This window comes from Tupaia chinensis, unplaced genomic scaffold (genome assembly GCF_000334495.1).
Source record: "Tupaia chinensis unplaced genomic scaffold, TupChi_1.0 Scaffold000489_1, whole genome shotgun sequence".
Lineage (NCBI taxonomy): Eukaryota > Metazoa > Chordata > Mammalia > Scandentia > Tupaiidae > Tupaia > Tupaia belangeri.
Genome location: NW_006160001.1, coordinates 4,278,940 through 4,298,942, shown reverse-complemented (window position 1 = coordinate 4,298,942; position 20,003 = coordinate 4,278,940). Strand labels below are relative to the sequence as shown.

The following is a 20,003-nucleotide window of genomic DNA, read 5'->3' as shown; positions in this document are numbered from 1 at the left end:
AAAGATGGGCGGGGAGGCGCTGGGGGCCTCAGGATGGCGGGTTTTGTTTGTTTGTTTATCCGTTTCCAGTCACGCCTGCGCAGTGGCCGCTTCGCAGCCCGGGCCGGACCTCCCGCTCCTCCCACTTTTCTGCGGTCGTTCTACGCCCTCCCAGACTGACTCTATCGGCCAATCAGAGCCCGCTCCGGTTTGGGAGCCCCAGGACTTGCGGGGATTGGCTGGCCAGAAGAAGGGCTGTGGAATTCTATTTGGCTGCGGAGTGGAATCCGGCTGGAACCGGTCTGAGGTTCTGCGACGGCTGCGGGAGGGAGTTTTGAGTGCCTGGCGGGAACGCTCCTAGGTCTGGTTCCTTTCTTTTACGTGATGGCCGGTGAAACTAGGCCACGTGCACTTTGTTCGTTCATTTAACGAGTGCCTGGTGAATAGCTGTTGTGTCCAAGGCCAGGCTAGGGGCTGAGGAGACTAAGCCAGGACCCGGTGCTAAAAGAAGGCGCAGAGGCTGTCGTTCAGAAGTTAAGGATATTGAATTGTGCAGGGCAGACCCTGTGCCCACCCTTCTGACCTGGGAGGGAGAAAGGCGCAGCCTTTGAGCAGCTTGGAGGACACCGGTTGAGGGCTCTGGCCACGTGGAGCGTTTGTCCGGTGGGAAGATAACGTTTGAAAACTGGATAGCACAAGAGTGGCTGGTTAAGACTGTTAGTAATTTGGACTTTATCTTTTAGGCCTTCGTAGTTGTTTGAAGGCTTTCCGCTGGAAGGGAGATAAAGCAATGTTTGGCGACTATTGATCTGGCTCTGGACTGTGATGTGGATGGGGGAGGGGAGCCTTCATAGGCTGTTGTGATAATCACCTGGGAAATGTTTAGGACCTGGACCAGGATAATCGTAATGGCAATATAAGGGAAAGAACATATTACAATATAAGGAGAGAATCAAATGGCAGTGCACATCCTACTGTTTAATGTTTCCGGCTCCCTAGATCTCTTTGCACTGGAACTTTCTTTGCTCTTTTGTAGTCCCGGCCCTACCAGTAAGTAGGGTTTGGACTTTGGACAGGTTACTTCATCTTTCCAGGCCTCAGATTCCCCAGCTGTAAAATGAGAAGGTTTAACCTCAGAGCGATACTAAGGTTCTTCTAGGCCCAAATTGATGAAGGAATCTGTGACTACTCAAGCTAGCCAGGGGCACCGTATTCCTTTGTTGAGTGCCTCCAGTGTTCCAGATGGTGTATTAGACTGGAAATATACACAATCGACTCTGATAGGGGTCCACTTTCAGAAGTTCTGTCACTACTTCTGACCAGGAACTTTGACTTACGGTCTCTACTAATAGTGACCTTTCGTGTAACAACCTAAAGTCACATCTGAGCTTCTATAGGAAGTCACTAACTTGCCTAAAACTTGGATATCCTCAGGTTCCTTCCTAGTTTTACTGCAATAGTACTTAATAATTCAGTAGCTGTTAGGAAGGAAGAATGGGAGAAGTCACAGGTGACACTGAGATGAGAAGCCTGAGTGAGTAGGAGAATCTTAATTGATCCCTTTGACAAACAAACAAACAAAAAAAAAAAAATAGGGAGAAACTATTCGGGATCAAGTCTATAAATCTTGTACATAATTTCAGACCTTTCTTCCCATTTCATAGATAGGATCTCAAATTTCTGGTGCTCTTGCATTTCCAACTACCACCTCTCAAAGGATATCCCTTTGCCTATTGTAATTTTGAATCCAGTTTCCTCCCATCTCCTCAGAAATACCATTTCACCAAGTTATCCTCTTTATATGTATCTTGAATGTTTCCTCTGTGCTGGATTTCCTCTTTTGGATTTAATCTGTGACAGATTTAAATTTTTATGAAAAACAACAACTTGCCAAGCCCTAGGGTTTTTAGGTTTTGTTTTTTAGGATTTGGGCATAGAGTGTGGGCACTCACCAGAGAAAGACAGACAGTGAGAGGGAAAATAAGAAGTCACCCACCAGGAAGGATGACCGTGCCACAATCCTTTCTCCTCCATTCTCCTGGGATTTTGGACATGCATGCACATGCACCCAAGTATGATTTTCAACCCTCCGGGTCCAGAAGGCAAAACTGCAGTTGGCCATGTGGGAGTTCAGAGCCTTAAGCACCATGCCACCTGCTGGCCCCTGCCCTAATCTTTTTACACATTGCCTCCTTTTCTTTTATAGCTAAGATTCTTAAGTCTGTTCTACATTTCTGCCTCCTAGTCATCCCTCAACCTGTTACAGTCTGCCACTTCACTGATGATTGCTGTTCCAAGATTACTAAATAATCTGACTGAAACATGTTTCAGTCCTTAAGTTACTTGATATTTCTGCATTCTGTCTGTCTGCCATTTCTTCCTGAAATCTTTAATGCAGTCTCCCAACACACCAGTTCCTAGCTGTGTTCCTCCATCTCTCGACCCCTTTTTGGATTCTTCTTAAGCCCATCTCAAGGTCATTCCTTCTATCCTCATTTCCTCTATCTTTCTCCATTTCCACTGCTCTCTTTCTCTCTTAGAAATTTCAAATATTCTATGTTCATGTACTCCAGTTTGTCAACCTCAAGTTTGATGTAAAAAACTAACTGATCGATGGATATAATCTGATTACTACAAAGAAAAAAAGAAAAGGCAAACATTCATAGATTATTAGTAATTTTAGCAATTCCTAAACTAATGTTATTCTGTTTCAAAGTTAAACCTCATCTATGGTGAGGCTGATGTGCTTTTCTAATAAATGAGCTAGTCAACCATGTGATAACCACATCTCAAGCAAGCTTAGTCATTCTCAACATTTTCAAGGAAAAATTATATATCACTGTGATACTTACAACTTGCAGATTTTATGAAAATTAAGATGTGTTCTACCCAATCCCTAGAACTCCTCCACCTCACTTCATGTAATTCTGACCCTGAAAGGCATACAGTCATGTACAACATAATAATGTTTCAGTCGGTGAAGGACCGCACAAATGACAGTGGTCCCATAAGGTTGTAATAGACTATACCATCTAGATTTATGTAAGTACAGTTTGTGATATTCTCACAACAATGAAAATGCCTAATGATGATTTCTCACAATGTATCCCTGGCCTTAAGCAACATATGACTGTAAATCCCTCTTTTTATGATATTCACATACACATTCTAAGACTGTATAATTTGTATTTCCCTGGGACTAAGGGTTTCTTGCTTTAGCGGTAAACGCTGTAAATAGTGTTTTTAAATTGTGATTTCTTATTTACATATCATTGTTATACATCTGTGGAGTATAGTGGAAAAATATTATTTATTGATGAAACATTCCAGTGTTCCATAACTAAGTTAAACAATTATGTAAAATCCTATTGAAAGAGAAAAATGTTAGATTAGCTTAATATGTAATTATATATCACATTATAATGTACTGTATTAGGGAACAGTTAGGTAAATTTTAATTTAAAAAGCTTCTATAGAAATTTTAAATGTGTGCTTTGAAATTGCCTACCTACTATAAGAAAATGAGTGTCATTGTACAATTGATATCACATTAAAGGGGGACAAAGGATATAGAAAACTCAGCCCATAAAGGAGAAGGCTACATGAAGATACAGAAAAGGAAAAACTATAAAATTCTATTTTCTATTTCTATTATTCCCCACAAATACTGTTAAATATTTGCACAAAACTGTAAGATCGAATAGCAGAGTAAACGGGCAATGGGTTGAAAGAGTCATGAGTTGAATGTTTCTGGCCTTCTTCATTTCATGATCCAGTTGTTTTCATTTTCTGTTTTCCTTATATTCTAATTCTATTTTTGATTCTGTTTCACTGGCTTTTCTACATCAGTCAGAAATTAAGGAGGTTTAATTTTTTTCTTTGTTATATGCAGAGAAGTCTAAAGAAAATCATAGAAAGAATGAATTCAACTTACACTAAAATGTTTAGGGTCCTTAGCTCAGTTTCAGTGGCATAGATGGTAGTGTGTTGAACTGGAATACTGGAAGCCACAAGGCTGACTGTGGGTTTGAATCTCTGGTCATCCTGGAACATGCCAGGTGCATGTGTGGGCACCTAAGATCTTGACGACCTGAAAGTATGGGGGAATGAGGCTCACTGAGTGACAAAACCCAGTCAAGGGTGCCTATCTTTCTTTCTTTGTCTGTCTGTCTGTCTGTCTCTTTCTCTCTCTTTCTCTCTCTCTCTCTCTCTCTCTCATGCATGCACATGTGTTTACACAGATACACTCTGTCATTAATAAAATAAACATTTTTTAAAGCACTTGTAAGGCTTAGCTACAGTGGTACATGTTAGGGTGCCACTGCATGATGTTGGGACTATTTTGGAAGCCCAGATTCAGATCCTGAATGGCAGCGCACACTTGTAATCCTGTCTAGCTGGGAGGCTGGGGAGGCAGGATCGTCTGGCAACATCTTGTTGAGAGTCTCTCTCTCTCTCTCTTTCTGTCAATACATAAACCAAAACATGCTTGTGTCATTGAGAAAATATTCCTTCATCTCCACTCTAGTGTGGGGACAAGAATGAGCATATCAGAAAGATTAAGACCTGGTCTCTGCTTCACTTTAACAACTATAACGTAATCCTAATGTCCCTGTATCACTAAGATCTTATAAGAAAAATGATCTTCTCCAAATGTCTTGCTGTTTGTGCTATGAAAATTTTCTACTAATTATATTCTGCATCAGAGCATTCTTTTGGAACACACGAGAGAAAGAGAAAGAAAGAACTTTAAATTTCTGGATTTTCATTCCTTTTATCCTTCCCATCATGCTAAAACTCTTTTTCTCTCTCTGTTTTCTCTCTTCCTCTCTCACATTATTTTTCTACTCTCTTCATTATGAGTTACTATTTAACCTAGAAGTAAAGAAGGGTATGTATTATATTTCTTCTGCAGTAACATAAAGAATGACTGAGCCTTAGTTGCGGGCCCATATTAAGTTACAGTAAGTTATAGGAAAAGAGAAAACTTCATTAACATATTAACTAAGTGATAATCCAAAAGAGCTGAATTAACTTTCAACTTTTACATGCCAAGCTAAAATTTTCAGGCATTGGCTAAGGTTTGCCTTCATAAATATGTATATATCATTGCTTTTATTACGATAAAGGGTCTTATAACAAAGTAATTGTAATGTTAACAAATGCGTATTCACATGTATAATTTCCAAATCAATATTGACCTGCAAAATAGCTCTTTGTGAAGTTACTTTAATGTAAGTATGATGTCTTTATGCAAAATATTTTTAAAAATAATTTTGGTATTGGTAATCTTATTTTTTTTAATTGCCAAAGGGTAAGTATACTCATTAGAGAGAGACTGAGCAACAGAGAGAGAAAGAGAAAGCACCCCCCCCCATGCAGTGTGGTCATCCCACAATCCCTTCTCTATTTCCCCATACTGTTGAGATTTGGGGCACACACATGAATCCAGAATGTTTTTCAAGTGGCAGAGACTGAATTTGAACTACAGTTGGCTATGTTAGAGCCAGCTCTCTTAACCACTAGGCTATGGGGCCAGCCCTGGTATTGTGAATTTGTATCCTCTAATAGTGGAATTGTTTAGGCGTTACAGTCAAAATTCATTTTGAATACAGGGGGCGATCAAATTGTATTGAAAAGTGAAATATGGCTGTAAGTGCTAAGACCAGTTTTCTTGTGTAATTCATGAAGCATCTAAACCAAATCCCAAAAGCAGAGTCTCAGAACTCTATTGCACAATTGTTGAGATTACTGTAGTCTACCATAATAATAGCATTTAAGAAAAAGATGCATTTGACTACATATATATATTTGTTTAAAAGAGGTCTCTATGCAGACACTCCTGTTAGACTATTGATGAAAAGTTAGTTACATTAACAAAGCAAAGAACAAAAGTTTAGGTATTAGCTTTCTGTATACTTTTTATGATACATAGGTAATGTATTATATTTTGTCTATTCATTCAACAACTTTTCAGTGCTGACCATGAGTCTAATGTATACAAAGTGCAATGGCTATAAGTCCAACAATAGATACTATGATTATATGATTATAGCATTAGAAAGTTCAAAGGCTAAATGAAAATACACGTTTTCTGGAAAATGGACATGATGAATAAAATGTTACACAATTATAGTGTTTCTTAAAGAAAAGCTCTAGAATTTTAGCAAAATATTTGTTATATAGCCAAACAATATATGACTTAAAATAAATATTTTGGCTAGATATTCATCAAGTCCTCTAATTTATCATTTTAAGTATTACATCCATCAATGTGATGTATAATCCAAATTAGCTATCTAATCCTATTCTAAATTAACTTCTTCAAAAATGATAAATTTTGAACTTCTGAAGTCCACTTATTTCTTAAATTCTGTCATTTTCACCACAATAATCAAAATGTAAAACATAAGAGAAAAAGTTTAATTGCAACAAATTAATATTTCTTAAACTTTTCTAGAAAAACTCTCCCAGGAATGAATAGGATCTTCTCACTTAGTTGGGATGGTTTAGTATTTTCAGTAGGGCAACCAATCTTTTTGTAGATATTGTCACATTTGTAGTAGGTATTGCTTATGAACAGGCAACCGACTGTCTGTGGGTCCACCTAGAAGGATCTGTGATATAAACATACGACATTTTATTACAGAAGTTTATGTTTAGACCTGCTATATTGAATAAAAGTGATCATGAATACTCACCAATATGCTCACTAGTAAGGACACGAAAGATACAGAATCTACATTTTTATACTAAACTTGGAATTGTGGCTAATAATTTTAACCATGACATTTTCAGATCACTAAAATTTTCTTAACTTATGGGCAAGAAAGTCCCAAAATTAGACTTTTTGTTGCTTTTATAGCATTGTAGCATTTATTTGCAATACCTCATGGAAAAGATACTAAGTAAAAGGGAAAAAACTGTCAGGAGTAGAGGGTTCATATGACTGACATTTGCTTTGCATTATTTCTGTTGTTTTGTATTAAGAGAGTGAAATATCACCCCCTTCCCTAAAATGGAATATAACAGATTATAGATTTTATGCACAAGTGTTATTGATGATAAAATTTTGCCATTTAATCCTTAATTCAAATTAACATTTTTTAGTAAGTACCATTTTTTTCTAATAGATTCCATTTTATTGATGACAATATAAATATTATAATAATATAACAGATCTCTTTACTTATTTATCTCATATATTTTTCAAGAAAAATAAGCCTTTTTATTTACTTGATTTGTTAAAAGTAGCAAGAGGTCGTATTCATTTAGTTCTCCAGGTCACTGAGTTAAGCAGGTTATGATTCTGATATGCACGTTTTGGGTATTTTTCCTTTTGAGTATATTTTTAGTTTTAGGCAAAAGAAGATATCCCATCCAGTTATGCACATGTTCTTTGGTAGATTCTTAAATTATGTATGATTAAGGCAGCTTCAAGATTTTACAATTCTGAAAAATTGAAATAAAATGCTTGCTGCCACACCGTCTTTGTTATTCTTTTACCTGTATTACTCAGTCTTCTGTAGGATTTAGAGCTCAGTAAAACTGTTGCTGAAAATACTTGGATGAATTTAATAGAATAGCTACATCTGCATATAAACTTGAGCTTACTATTTTCTTTGAAAAAAATTTTTCCCATAAATAATGATGAATATTAGTTTTAAATCCACACATCAGGACAAGCACTGAAACGTGAGCATCTGTTTGCTACTGGCTCCACGTCAACCTTACTTTATTCATGTATCCTGACAAAATAAAAGAAATAGTATTTTTTGCTCCCTAGGCAAAGACGTCTTTGCATACAGCACTTGCACAATCTAGTTATTCTTATAAGTGGTCAAATTCCAAAACAGGAATGAAGAAGATTCTCAGGGTTTCAAGTCCAATTTACTAGATGAAACCTTTACATATTAATGTTCATAATTCCTCCTATTATAGCCATTTGTAGAATAAAAACAAGTTGAATAGAAATATGAATAAATGGTTAGTTTCAGGGTACACTGTAGTATTTTAAACTGTAAAAATGCAGTATCTTCAAAAAGTTCGTGGAAATTTCATCTTATGAAAAAACTATGCCTGGATTTCTAATTTTTTTGGTACCAAAATATGCTTGTACTTTAATTCCATTTTTCCCATGAACTTTTTGAAGTACTCTTGTGCAGTTTCTTATGGAACTTATAGGCAAATTACATGTTGCCATCACAATGGGGCTGACTTGGTAAGATCCTAAGGAAGACTACTTTTAGAAGACACTGATTTTCAAACCCACTTCTCAGATCTAAACGGCCTTATTTTAACCACCATCTATTTTAAACAGAACAATTTCACATTTTAAATTTCTATTTAATATGTTAGGATTGTGCTTAAGATTCCTTTTTTTAAAAACCTCTTACCCAGCAAAGCAGAAGTTACTTACCTGCTCCATTTTTAGTGGCTTGGGTGAAATCATCCTCATCCTCATCCTCATCACAGCTTTCGCAGTTTAATTGTTGGAGGACTGTTTCTGATTGGCTTTCAGCCTGATTGACATCTTTTTGCTTATTGAAGCTTCTAAGTGCCACAAGACGATGATGTATTGCTGCATGCAGATACCCTGTATCTTTGGCACTGGCCTGCATCAGGAAAATTTTGTAAAGATTATCAATTACTTATTAATGCTAGCTCTATTTTAAGTATTTTTAGTCTTTCACTATTAATTGGAAGGAATTGTACAGCATAAATCTAGAAATGTAAATAAGTGCTAACAGTCCTAAAAATTAAAGGGTAAAAAGTCAATCTTGAACCAAATTGCATCCTAAAATAAATAACTATATGAGGTCTCATTTATACATTTTAAATCAAGAAAATGAAATTATGTGACTTTAAATTTCTATTTGAATTTAAATTTCCTAAGACCATCCTTTCTTCCTATTTTACACTATAGAAAATTGTAGGATTGAAAAGGAAAAGACTTCTATTTGTTTCCATTGCTTTCCTTAGTAGAGCTCCAAGCTGCATAGTTCCATGGAGAAACAGAGCTCTTTAGAGAACTCTGTGATACTTTACCATAAACATACCAGAAATTCTTGCTTTTTAGTACTTTTCTATGCTATTTTAATGTTTTCTATTAATATAAGAATGATAGGAGGTGATGTGGTTAAGGCGCTGGGTCCTACATGGCTGACTCGATGGTTCAATTTCCAGATTTGGTGGCTTGAAAAACACACCAGGAATGTGTAAGTGCATGCCCAAAATCTGAGAGGAAAATGGAAGACAAGGGATTGCTGTGTGACCATCCCTCCAGGGAATGATTTCTCACTTTCCCTCCCTCTCTGTCTCTGATGAGTACACACGCCCTATGACAAAAATCTTTTAAAAAAGGGAAAGAAAATAATGATAACAGCTGTCATTGGTATAACATTTACTATGATCATAATCATTTTTCGAAATCAAATCCTTATAATAAAACCATAGATTCATTATCCAAAGTGGGTCACACAAGTATTCAATGTACACTCCTATGACACACGCCCTTTTAAAAAAGGAAAAAAAAATGATAACAGCTGTCATTGGTATAACATTTACTGTGATCATAATCATTTTTCGAAATCAAATCCTTATAATAAAACCATAGATTCATTATCCAAAGTGGGTCACACAAGTATTCAATGTACACTGTTTCCCTCATCCCTTTACAAACTAGGAATGGCTCAGAGAGAAAAAGTGAGTTGTCTGAGTCAGCGAGTTGGCAGTGACTTGAATCCCAACTTTTTGTCATTCAGATCAGTGAGATTAATGGAATAAATTATGGCACTAATAAAATAGAATTCTCTTATCTTCTAAAAGAATTTTTGAATAAACTATTCAGCGACATGAACAAACTAATTTTCATTCATAAATAAAATTATATATGTATATTTCACAGTCATATTAGGTATTTAATCTTTCCAACAGATTTATAAAATGTATTATTACCTTCATTTTGCAGATGAGTAAAATCAGTTCATGGAAAGCTGAGTGACTTGCTTGAAAGTCATATAATATGTATAATATAGTACATTTTTATATGCGCATTTGTATATATGTATACTCTTGTAGTATATACATGGTTTGTGTATTATATATTATATATACTAGAAATATATATATATACACACACATATATATATATGCACACACATGTGTATTAGGTCATTGGGAAAGTCATGACATTATTTTTCTACTTTTTTTAATGCAAAAAGGCATCATGACTTTCTCAATGACAATATATACACACTAAAATAAAGACCAAAATGTTAATAGAACCATTTCTGAGAATGAAAGTTTGAGAGATTTTTCTTGTATTTGGTTTGCTTATCTCTATAAAATATCCTGCAGTTTAGAAAATCACAGGCCAGATATTGAGCAGCAGAGTGTAATTATGGCTAACAGGCTCATTCTCTTGAAGGCTGCTTTGCCCAACCAAAACAAAGTGGATCTGGCCAGGTGAAGTATCTATCATCTCCCTAAGTGGTAAACAGGATTTGAATATCATTTTACCCTAGCACTTTAATCCTCAACTTCACTTATACCTAATAGTGCACTTACTGGCAGTTAATAAAAATCTTTTTTTTTTTTTTTTCATTTCTGGACATTTACCAGCTTTTTTGTTCATTTCATTACTAAATAGGTGCCAAATCACTTGTAATGTAACCTTCTGCCTGAGTCCCTCGGGTACTCAATCTTTTTCAGTCTTTTGGGTCTCAGACCACGTGGGAAACCTAGCTTTTTTTTTTTTTTTTTTTTTTCTTTTTTCTTGTCAGCTCTCTTGTGTGTGCCTCCCGTATTTGAGGTCAAGAATTTCTCCTGCCGGGAACAGCTAAAGCTGTGCTCCCATCCGGTTGCCTTGGAGATTTACTCATGTACAGAATTGGAATTTGCTGTTTGACTGGTTGTTTTAAGGTTGTTAGTCCTGTGTTTTTCCATTTCTCACTGGTTCCTTCCTGTGATTCCAAAGCCTTCTCAATCTCAGCTTGCAGTGTAAGTGTTCAGTTTCAGATTCTGCTGAACAACTCCTGAAAGAAAGCTGTTCCTGACAAATAGTCACTTTGGCAAAAGTTAGTGAGACTGTTGTCATAATTTCAACAGTAACGAGAAGGATAAAGGATTGACAACGATCATCACACAGATGTGTTAGAACTGGGTACTGAAGACTTTAGTGTTAATTCCTTAGTTTCATATACTGTAAATAACAATAATGAGTGACTGAGGTTTTGCTAGTGATATAGATTATTACAACAAAATGAAAAAAAAATACTATTAACTAGAGATCTATTAATATAACTGGGTAAATATCACTGAAATCTTTCACTTACCTGAATTAAAAACACTTTGATGCTATAGTCCTCTAAGTCAGTAGCTGTTATTTGTATATTTTTGTGGTTTGCTCTTTGAATCTTCATTTGTGCCCAGAGTTTGCTATTGAGGATCAGCCTCAAACTGCCTTGGTTGCGCATAACTGAAATAAGAAGGACACACTATATCAGACCATAAAACAGTTGGTTCCCTAGCTTTTCAGGGGAATTTACCATTTTTGAAAGCAAAGTAAATCTCTTACTTGTTTTTCAGACTGTATATTCACTATTAAACTGTAATTCGACTAGATTATAACTTGTTTTTTAAACTATATTTAGGCTTTATTAGTTGGAGAACTTTTCTTTAGCTTAAATGTTGGAGTTATGGGGCCAGCAGGTAGCATGGTGGTTCAGACATTGGATTCCCACATGACCAGCTGTGGTTTGAGACCTGGACCCAGCAACTTAAAAATCATGCTGGGCACGTGTGCATGCATGCCCAAAATCCTAAAAAGAGAATGGAGAAAGGATTGCAGTGTGGCCATCACCCCTTGGTTAGGAGGGGGGTGACTTTTCACACATCCTATGGCAAAAAACAAACAAACAAAACCCTTAAAAAAATACTGGGGTGATGTATTTTTTACTGTAATATTTTTAAATGGTTAATATTTTAGAACTCTTTAAGACCTAGTTGTCTGAAACATATTCAAGAATTATTTACAACAGAGATACTGAAACAAAAACATACAGAGAAGTGTTCACAAAAATGGAATTAGTTAAATAAGTTGTGGTGCGGCCATTCAAGAGGATTTTATGAACCTATTAAGAATACTGCAGAGGGCCAGGCAGTGGCATGGTGGTTAAGGTGGCTGGATCCCACATGGCCAACTCCAAGGTTCAATTCCTAGACCCTGCAGCTTGAAAAGCATGTGTGCCCAAAATGGAGAAATGGAGTAGAAAGATTGTGGTATGACCATATGCCATGGTAGAGTGCTAGCTCCCTCTTCCTCTTCTCTCTCCATCTTCCTCTGGCAAGTGCACATGCCCTCTGGCAAATTAAACAAAGAGACAAACAAACTACAGAAAGATATTTATTGATGTGTGAAGTTTATCATGGTGGTATATTATGTAAAAGAAAAAATCAGCTTACAAAGCCAAATAAACACCATAAATCACTAATTTTGCAATCTGTGTATACACAGATTTTTTTAATTTGTAGAAGAAAATTACATCCTGTTAACAGAATCTATCTCAGGAAGGTGGACCTTTAAATAATCTTTTTCTTTATATTGATTCACATTTTCTGTTTTCTACAGTGAACATGTTATTGCCTACCTAATAAAAACAAAAGTCATTTGGGGGGTTCAGTTTTGCTTTTTGCTTTTCTGTTTTGTTTTGTTTTGTTGGCAGATAGTAGAATTAAGCCAGTACAGAGGACAACTAGTACCTGCATAGGGAATATTACTTGGGTAGGTTGTTTCATAACCCATCTGCCAGTTAAAGAACTAAAGACACTGTTCTTATTCCATTAATCTGAATTCTGTTTCTTACCATATCTTGAGTTTGTTATTTGAAACTCAACAAATATCCATACAACCATATCTAACTTCTATCTGTGGTCTCCTCTAAAACTCTGACTTCTCAAAACTTCCCAGTAAGCCCATTCATCCCACCCAGATTTCTGCCTGTGCTCAATTTCTGTTTGGGACTCTCAATAATGCCTTGGTGTGTCTTTGATGGCCACACCTCTTGTATCTCCCAGTTTGACTGACTCCTGCTTCTGATCATCACTCTGCCCACAGGATTCTATAACTACACACCTTTTTTCCTTGGAAAGTGACCCTTCATCCCAACCCCCACACAATGTCTGGAATGCCAAGGATAAATATGGGGCACGTATTTTCTTTTAGAAAAATGTTTCTTTCATTTTGCAAAACAATTTGCATCTTATTTTATCAAACAACAATATTACTGTTCGATGTGTACTGGGCTTTGACATAATTGCATTTCATGCATTAGCTCACTGAATACTAGCACTCAATAAGTCATTAACTACAATTACCCCCATGTTAAACTGATGCAACTCGGGTAGAGAGAAGTTAAGTAACTTGTCCTAAGTCACCAGTTAGTAAGTAGTAGAGCCAGAGTGGAACCCATGCTGTCTGAGAGGAGAGCCTTCTTGAAACAGCATGCTTCTGTTGTTAAGTTAGAAATAATCTTGTCAATGGTGTGATTTATGGATGTGTTTTATAACACAACTCTAGAAAACGATGTGTATCTGTGTTCAAAATGTTACCCTGAGAAGTTCCGGCTTGATTTACAAAGGAATTCCTTACTTAGTCTTGACTGTAGCGTTCCACAGCTGCTGCTTGCTATGTCGTTCAGTCGCAAAGTCCCTCTGCCCCTTTCAATCCAGGATTGTGTTGTTTTGTTGAATATAAAGAGCTTGCAGTTGATCTAAATGACAATTTTTTTAAATGCCAAATATAAATTTTTTTCAACATAAATTATTTCCTATGCTAAAACACTTCCATCTTTCTCTAATCTTTTACCAGAATAACCTTTATTAATATCTTATAAACCAACTTTTGACATGTATTTAACTTTTAAAAAGTACAATTTTTGAATAGTAAAAACACATACAATGTGGAAAGGACCAAACCTCTGTTCCTTATCTGCCATATTTTATCCCTACAACAAGTAATCACTACTATTAATATTCTGTTTATCCTCCCAGAGATATTTTTCTATAAGTGGTAGAATACCATACTTACTTTCTACTTTTTTACTTAATATTTCTATATATACACCAACTTTTAAATGGAATATTATTAAATTATATAATGTTATTTAAAAGTAAATGATGGGGGACCAGCAGATGGCATAATGGCTATGTTACTGGACTCCCATGTAGTGGACCGTGGTTTGAGTCCCAGACCCAGTGGCTTAAACTCGCGTCAGGCACATGTGCATGCATGCCCAAGATTCCAAGAGGAGAATGGAGGAGAAGGGATTGTGGCATGGCCATCCTCCCTGGGGCAGTGATTTCTCTTCTCGCTTTCTGTCTTTCTTTCTGTCTCTGTCTTTTTGGTGAGCACACGCACCCTATAGCAAAAACCTCTCAAAAAAAAAGAAGTAAATCATGGAACTATTTGCATGCTTAAAAAATTGTAAAGATGGCATGAGAACATGAAAAACTAGTATGTGATACCACAGGATACCCTACTCAAATTTGATTACCAGGGATTCTCAAATACCATATGTACATGAGTCACCTGGACAGTCTATAAAAATATAGTGTCTGGGGCCTCATCCTAGCATTAATTCATTAAGGCTGGAATCATTCTAATCTAATTCAAGTGTTAGGCTTTGAGACACACTTATTTAGAATAAAGTACCCATAAACCATGAAGGAAATGTAAAGGAATAGAGAGTTTAGAAGAAAATCAGATGGAGAAAAAAACAAAGGGGAATTGCTGCCTATCAAAATGATAGCGTAATAATTACATTTCATATGAGTAGGTTGATGGTGAGACCATTCAGTTTCTGTGTATAATACTGCATTGATACATCTGTGAAATTCATCATTCATATGACATTCTAAACTTTTAAGAAGAAAGAAAATTCTTTTTGTTATCTTGAACTGGAGTCAAGTTATCTTACCCCTTATCAACGTTTTAAAACCTTCAGTGTAAGCAGCATTTTTTATGTGTGTGTGTGTTTTTTTTTTTTTGGAGAGGTTTTTGCTATAGGGCGTGTGTGCTCACTAGACAGACAGAGAGAGACAGAGAGACAGAAAGACAGAAAGCGAGAAATCACCCCCCCAGGGAGGATGGCCTCACCGCGATAGTTTCTCCTCCATTCTCCTCTTGGGATCTTGGGCACGCATACACACATTCCTGGTGTGAGTTTTAAGCCACCGGGTCCGGGACTTGAACCGCGGTCGACTACATGGGAGTCCAGCGACATAGCTGTTACGCTAACTACTGGTCCCATAAGTAGCATTTTTAAACCATGATAATTGCACTAATTATAAAAGCAAGTATAAAATCTAAAGCATATATCTGAAGTTATTTTAAGACAGGATCCTCGGGTGTCTTATTCTTGAGACTAATACAAATGACTGTTAACACAACAATATGTTTTCCTGGAAATTACATGTTAAAATGTAAGAACACAATAAAACATTGGTTTCATCTTTGGAAGGCTTCCACATTTTTATGTAAGCAACTTTGTCTTCATGGAAACTCCACTTCTGTTTGCATTTTTAAAGATGTCCCTGCTGACGGTAACTTTATTCTATGCATGTAAGTGCTACCAGGAAGAGCAATACATGATATACTGACCTTTAACACATTATATTCTGCTTCCTCCCCTGTTATAACATCAACTTTCTCCAGCAAAAATTTCTGTGGTGGTTGGGAAGAGAAAGCAGCAGCAGATTCAATTAAGGATGTGTTTTTCCTAGAGTCTGTTCCTAAGAGAGAATGAAATATATTAAAAGCCCATTTTTCTCTGCTGTATAAAGTTCTTTGTTGCCTTAGTTACTAATACACAGTTTCTTGGCTTTTTATAACAATAAGAATTTTCTCCCCACCCAAAAATCAAACTGCTGATTTGGGGTAAAAGTCTTGATTCCCCTATATCATTAAGTCAAAAATTTAAAAATTTTAAAAATTTTAATCATTTATATGATTTATCTTCACTAAAAAAAATCAAATTATTTTCTGTTTTATAGATATTAAATAAATGACATGAAAAACAAGAGACAAAATAGTTGAATCAAATGTTTTACAAATGAAATAATCCTTACTTGAATTTGGAGAGTTGATAGGAAATTTTAGAATGGATTTGAACGGTTTTTCCTTGGCATGTGAATCATTTTCAAGTTGAGGTTGTATGAGTTTTTGAGTATCCTAGAAGGGGAAAATGCCTTATCAAATTTTACCCCTAAATATTTGCAGTAAGTAAGCCAAAAAATAACTTTTGTTCTATTTCAACATGGCAAACACACCCCAGCTGCTATGTTTTAGTTTTGAGCTTCCTATATGCTGAACAGGGAAATTCTTCCCTACCATTAGAGGGGCCTTGGTTCCAATCCTCAGAAAACAACCTAGTTACCACCAACCTGTTTTAGGCAGGATTTAGTCCCAGAGACAATGGGAAGTATTCTAATGGCACTTCAGACTAACCTCAAGACTGGAAAGTGTGACTATCTGAAGCAATTTTTGTCAACTGTTACCTTTAAGGCTACATTCTTGAGGCTCTGTACATCTGTTATAACCAAACCCTGCATCTAAAAAGCCTTAATAATTGCCATGCCATTTATGATAACGTAAGTTTCTGCAGAGCAGAGAAAATGGGAACAATGATACTAAAGAATTTGTTTCTATCTTTTCCCTTACAAACTCGATTCTTTCACATGATTTAATTGGCCATCAAGATATCACCTTAAATGGATAGAATGGGTATAATTATCTCCATTTAAGAAAATAGACATGAAGATGAAGAGAGTTTAACAACTCACTCCAAAAACACATGGTCAACCCGTAAGCCAAAAGTACATCTCATCCCCCATATCACAAGGCCACAGGTTTACAGGAATAATTAGCAGGCAAGTGTATACAAATTATCTTTGTAGTTCTTATTATCCTTAAGATATTAACAAGACAAATTAGGAACCTCTGGTTCCTTCATAAGCCAAATTTAAAATGTCCATAGGAAATGTGCATTAGTGCCCTTTGGAACCAAGCATATAGTCCTGACTGTGGTTCATTTGTATAGCCATTTCTGTATCTCCTCTTACTAGACTATAAGTACCTCTAGGTCACTGAGCTTCGCTTAACCACTGAGGTGGTTTTCAGACCTGGCTATAGATAGAATCACTACTGCCTGGCTTCATTCTCAGAGATTCTGATCTAATTGGTCAGTGAGGCCCAGGCTTAAGAAATCCTTTTAAAACTCATTGAGTAATTCTAGTATGTAGCCAAACTTGAGACAACACTTTGTACATTACAGGAACTCAATACGTATCTGGTAAGTTGTGCTGAATGATAAAGTTGATCCTGTAATATTTAGGAAGCATCTTAATCATGTCTGACATCTTGTAGAAGTTGTGTCTGATCTAGTGTCAAACTTAGAAATGAATAATAGGGAGTAAGTGTGCCTTAATATATTTCCTGGAGCTTCACCCTGGAAGTCGGTCCATTCTGGTGCAGATCTAAAAGTGCAGTCAGCAACTCTAGGATTGGTAGAGTTGGACTTCTTGGGAGTCACAGAAGGGTACCTCTGAGCTGAAAAGCTATGATGCTACTCTTGGAATTGAGGTGTAGCCTGAAGACAGTCTGAAATAAAGTAGGTCTTAAAAAGAAATGAATTTTAAAAGTCTTGGAATAAACTAGTTTCATGAGTTGGTCTTTATCTGAACCCTTACTCATTTTAAAATCTCTATAGCTTCTTTGGGATTCTTTTTGTTTCGCTTCTTTTTTTTTTTTTTTTTTGAGAGAGAGAGATTTTGCTATAGGGTATGTATGCTTGCCAGAAAGACAGAGAGACAGAAAGTGAGAAATCACACACACACCCAGGGGGCATGGCCACACTGCAATCCCTTCTCCTCCATTCTCCTCTCAGGATCTTGAGCACACATGCACACGTGCCTGATGTGAGTTTAAGCCACCGGGTCCAGGACTCAAACTGTGGTCGACTACATGGGAGTCCAGCAACATAGCCATTAGGCCAACTGCTGGTCCCGCTTCTTTGGGATTTTTAATGTAATTGGTAACCCTAAGAGAAGCTAGCCACCTTGGGCCTATCTCCATTACAATCCTGGTCTGAGTGAAAGCTAGAAAAGGCCTGAAAATGTGATATTCCAGATGACACCAAAAGCACAGTTATTCTATGCCTTTCATTTTGCCATACAGTTCCCCACTGTAGCAATCAGAGCTCTGTAGAAGGCAGAGCAGGACCATCACATGCAGGATATTCAGCATTAAATAATACTAATAGTTAGGGATTTTCACTCAGCAGGTGTATTCCCCTAGGCAAGTAAAACACCCATGATTTTCCTCTTACAGCTAACCAAAAAAAATAATAAAAGCCAGTTATAATACTGTTTTTTGACAAAAGAGCACTAAGGGTAAGATCGTAATTAACTAATAAAGATAAATTGGCAAATAATTTTAATTGTATCTTCTTATGAAAAATGCTACTGAAGAATTATATTAAAATATCTTTACTAGTTGAGCTTTATCTAACTATTACAGATGATTCTAGGATATCTTTAGGTACCTTTAGTGTAACACATGTCAAGGAACCATTTAATATTTCATATCGGTAATAATGTTGTAATTATGCACTCCCTTCCTCTGTGAGTTCCTATCTCTTATTCTAACAACTAGGACAGGTTTCCCAGGAGAATCTTGCCAGTTAAAGAAAATGTGCTTTTGAACCTAGGAGTTAAAAAGTGTGCTCCAATCTAACAGTGTTTTTAATTAATTGGCTTTCAGATATTTGAGGCGACGGCTCTCTATATCACAAGAGAAACGTTTACCAAAATCTTACAAATTTTTTTTTTTCTCCAAAAACAAAATTGGAACTGCAGCTTTTAAAAGGATACTTATCTTCATTGGGTTGACATCTAAGAAAAAGAAATCAGCATCTGTTACTTTAGATATATGGATCAAGCTATTTTAAACCTTAGCAAGTAAAATAGCCAGGTGATTGAATGGATTTATGTAAAGCATAAGCATCTGCTGCTCACTTTTGTTTATTTGAAGTTAATGAGAACTGAAGGAAAAGTTGAGATAGGTACTTCCAGATATGATGGTCAAAATCGTGTATTTTCCAGCTGGTGGAGACCAGTCCTGGCCGTCCAGTGCCCCCTCACTACACAGGTTGTGTCACTAACCAGGAAGGCTGTTTGGCTCTTAACCTTTACTCTTTTCCAGGGTAGCCAGTCTGACCTCTACTCTCCATTCTTCTCTTCCCAAAGTGACTGATGCTTCTAACAATCAGAGATCTCCAGGGCAAAAAACAAAGCACCAATCTATCTTGTCAGTTATACTTGCATTGGTTTAATATTTTTCCATCCCAGAAACGTTTTTTGAATGTTAAGAGTATTTTTCCATGTCGTTTTCTCTTTGTAGGCTGATGTACTTGGGGTTTTTCCATTGCATCCTCAATATGCACAGAAGATAAGTGCTACTGTACCCAGATAGGGCTTGATCCTAAAAGTCAACCTCTGACCACAACTAGTTTTAATCTCTTAGATCTAACATTTTTTCATCATCCACAATGCTAGTAAATGTTGACTCTTGGTCTTGCAGATTTACATTGCTTTTCTTGTCTACAAGCCATATCATTTTGCAACAGTCTCACCCAAGCCAATGAGACAATGAAGACGATTCAATATTCATATGATCATATTTAAATATCATATATTTTGAAAGGCATTTAAACTTGTATTCTTTTTTAATAAATAATTTTATTCATTCATTTATTTTAATTTGACCAGAGAGAGATACAGAGAGATAGGGAACGTGAGAAAGGACGCCACCAGGGCCAGGGCTCGAACCTTGGTTGGCCATGTGGAAGTGTCCGGTACCTTAACCATCACACCACCTGCTGGCCCCAAAACTTGTATTCTTATAAAAGCTCCTTTCAAGTGAAAATCTTGGCAATTTTTCATACAATATCAGAAAATTATTTTCT

The 20,003-nt window shown here is 36.3% G+C and overlaps 1 protein-coding gene across 1 annotated transcript in view; it reads right to left on the bottom strand.

Annotated features, from left to right (window-relative positions):
- Window positions 1-6,381: 6,381 nt before the first annotated feature.
- The window catches only part of RANBP3L (RAN binding protein 3 like), a 59,186-nt gene continuing 45,564 nt past the window's right edge, over window positions 6,382-20,003 (bottom strand). The window contains exons 9-15 of the mRNA XM_006156321.2: window positions 18,855-18,930; window positions 16,108-16,210; window positions 15,641-15,771; window positions 13,631-13,751; window positions 11,316-11,458; window positions 8,399-8,594; window positions 6,382-6,596 (exon numbers count right to left, since the gene is read on the bottom strand). Coding sequence (XP_006156383.1) covers window positions 6,553-6,596; window positions 8,399-8,594; window positions 11,316-11,458; window positions 13,631-13,751; window positions 15,641-15,771; window positions 16,108-16,210; window positions 18,855-18,930 — 814 coding nt within the window. The 3' untranslated portion in view covers window positions 6,382-6,552. The remainder of the gene's footprint in view (window positions 6,597-8,398; window positions 8,595-11,315; window positions 11,459-13,630; window positions 13,752-15,640; window positions 15,772-16,107; window positions 16,211-18,854; window positions 18,931-20,003) is intronic.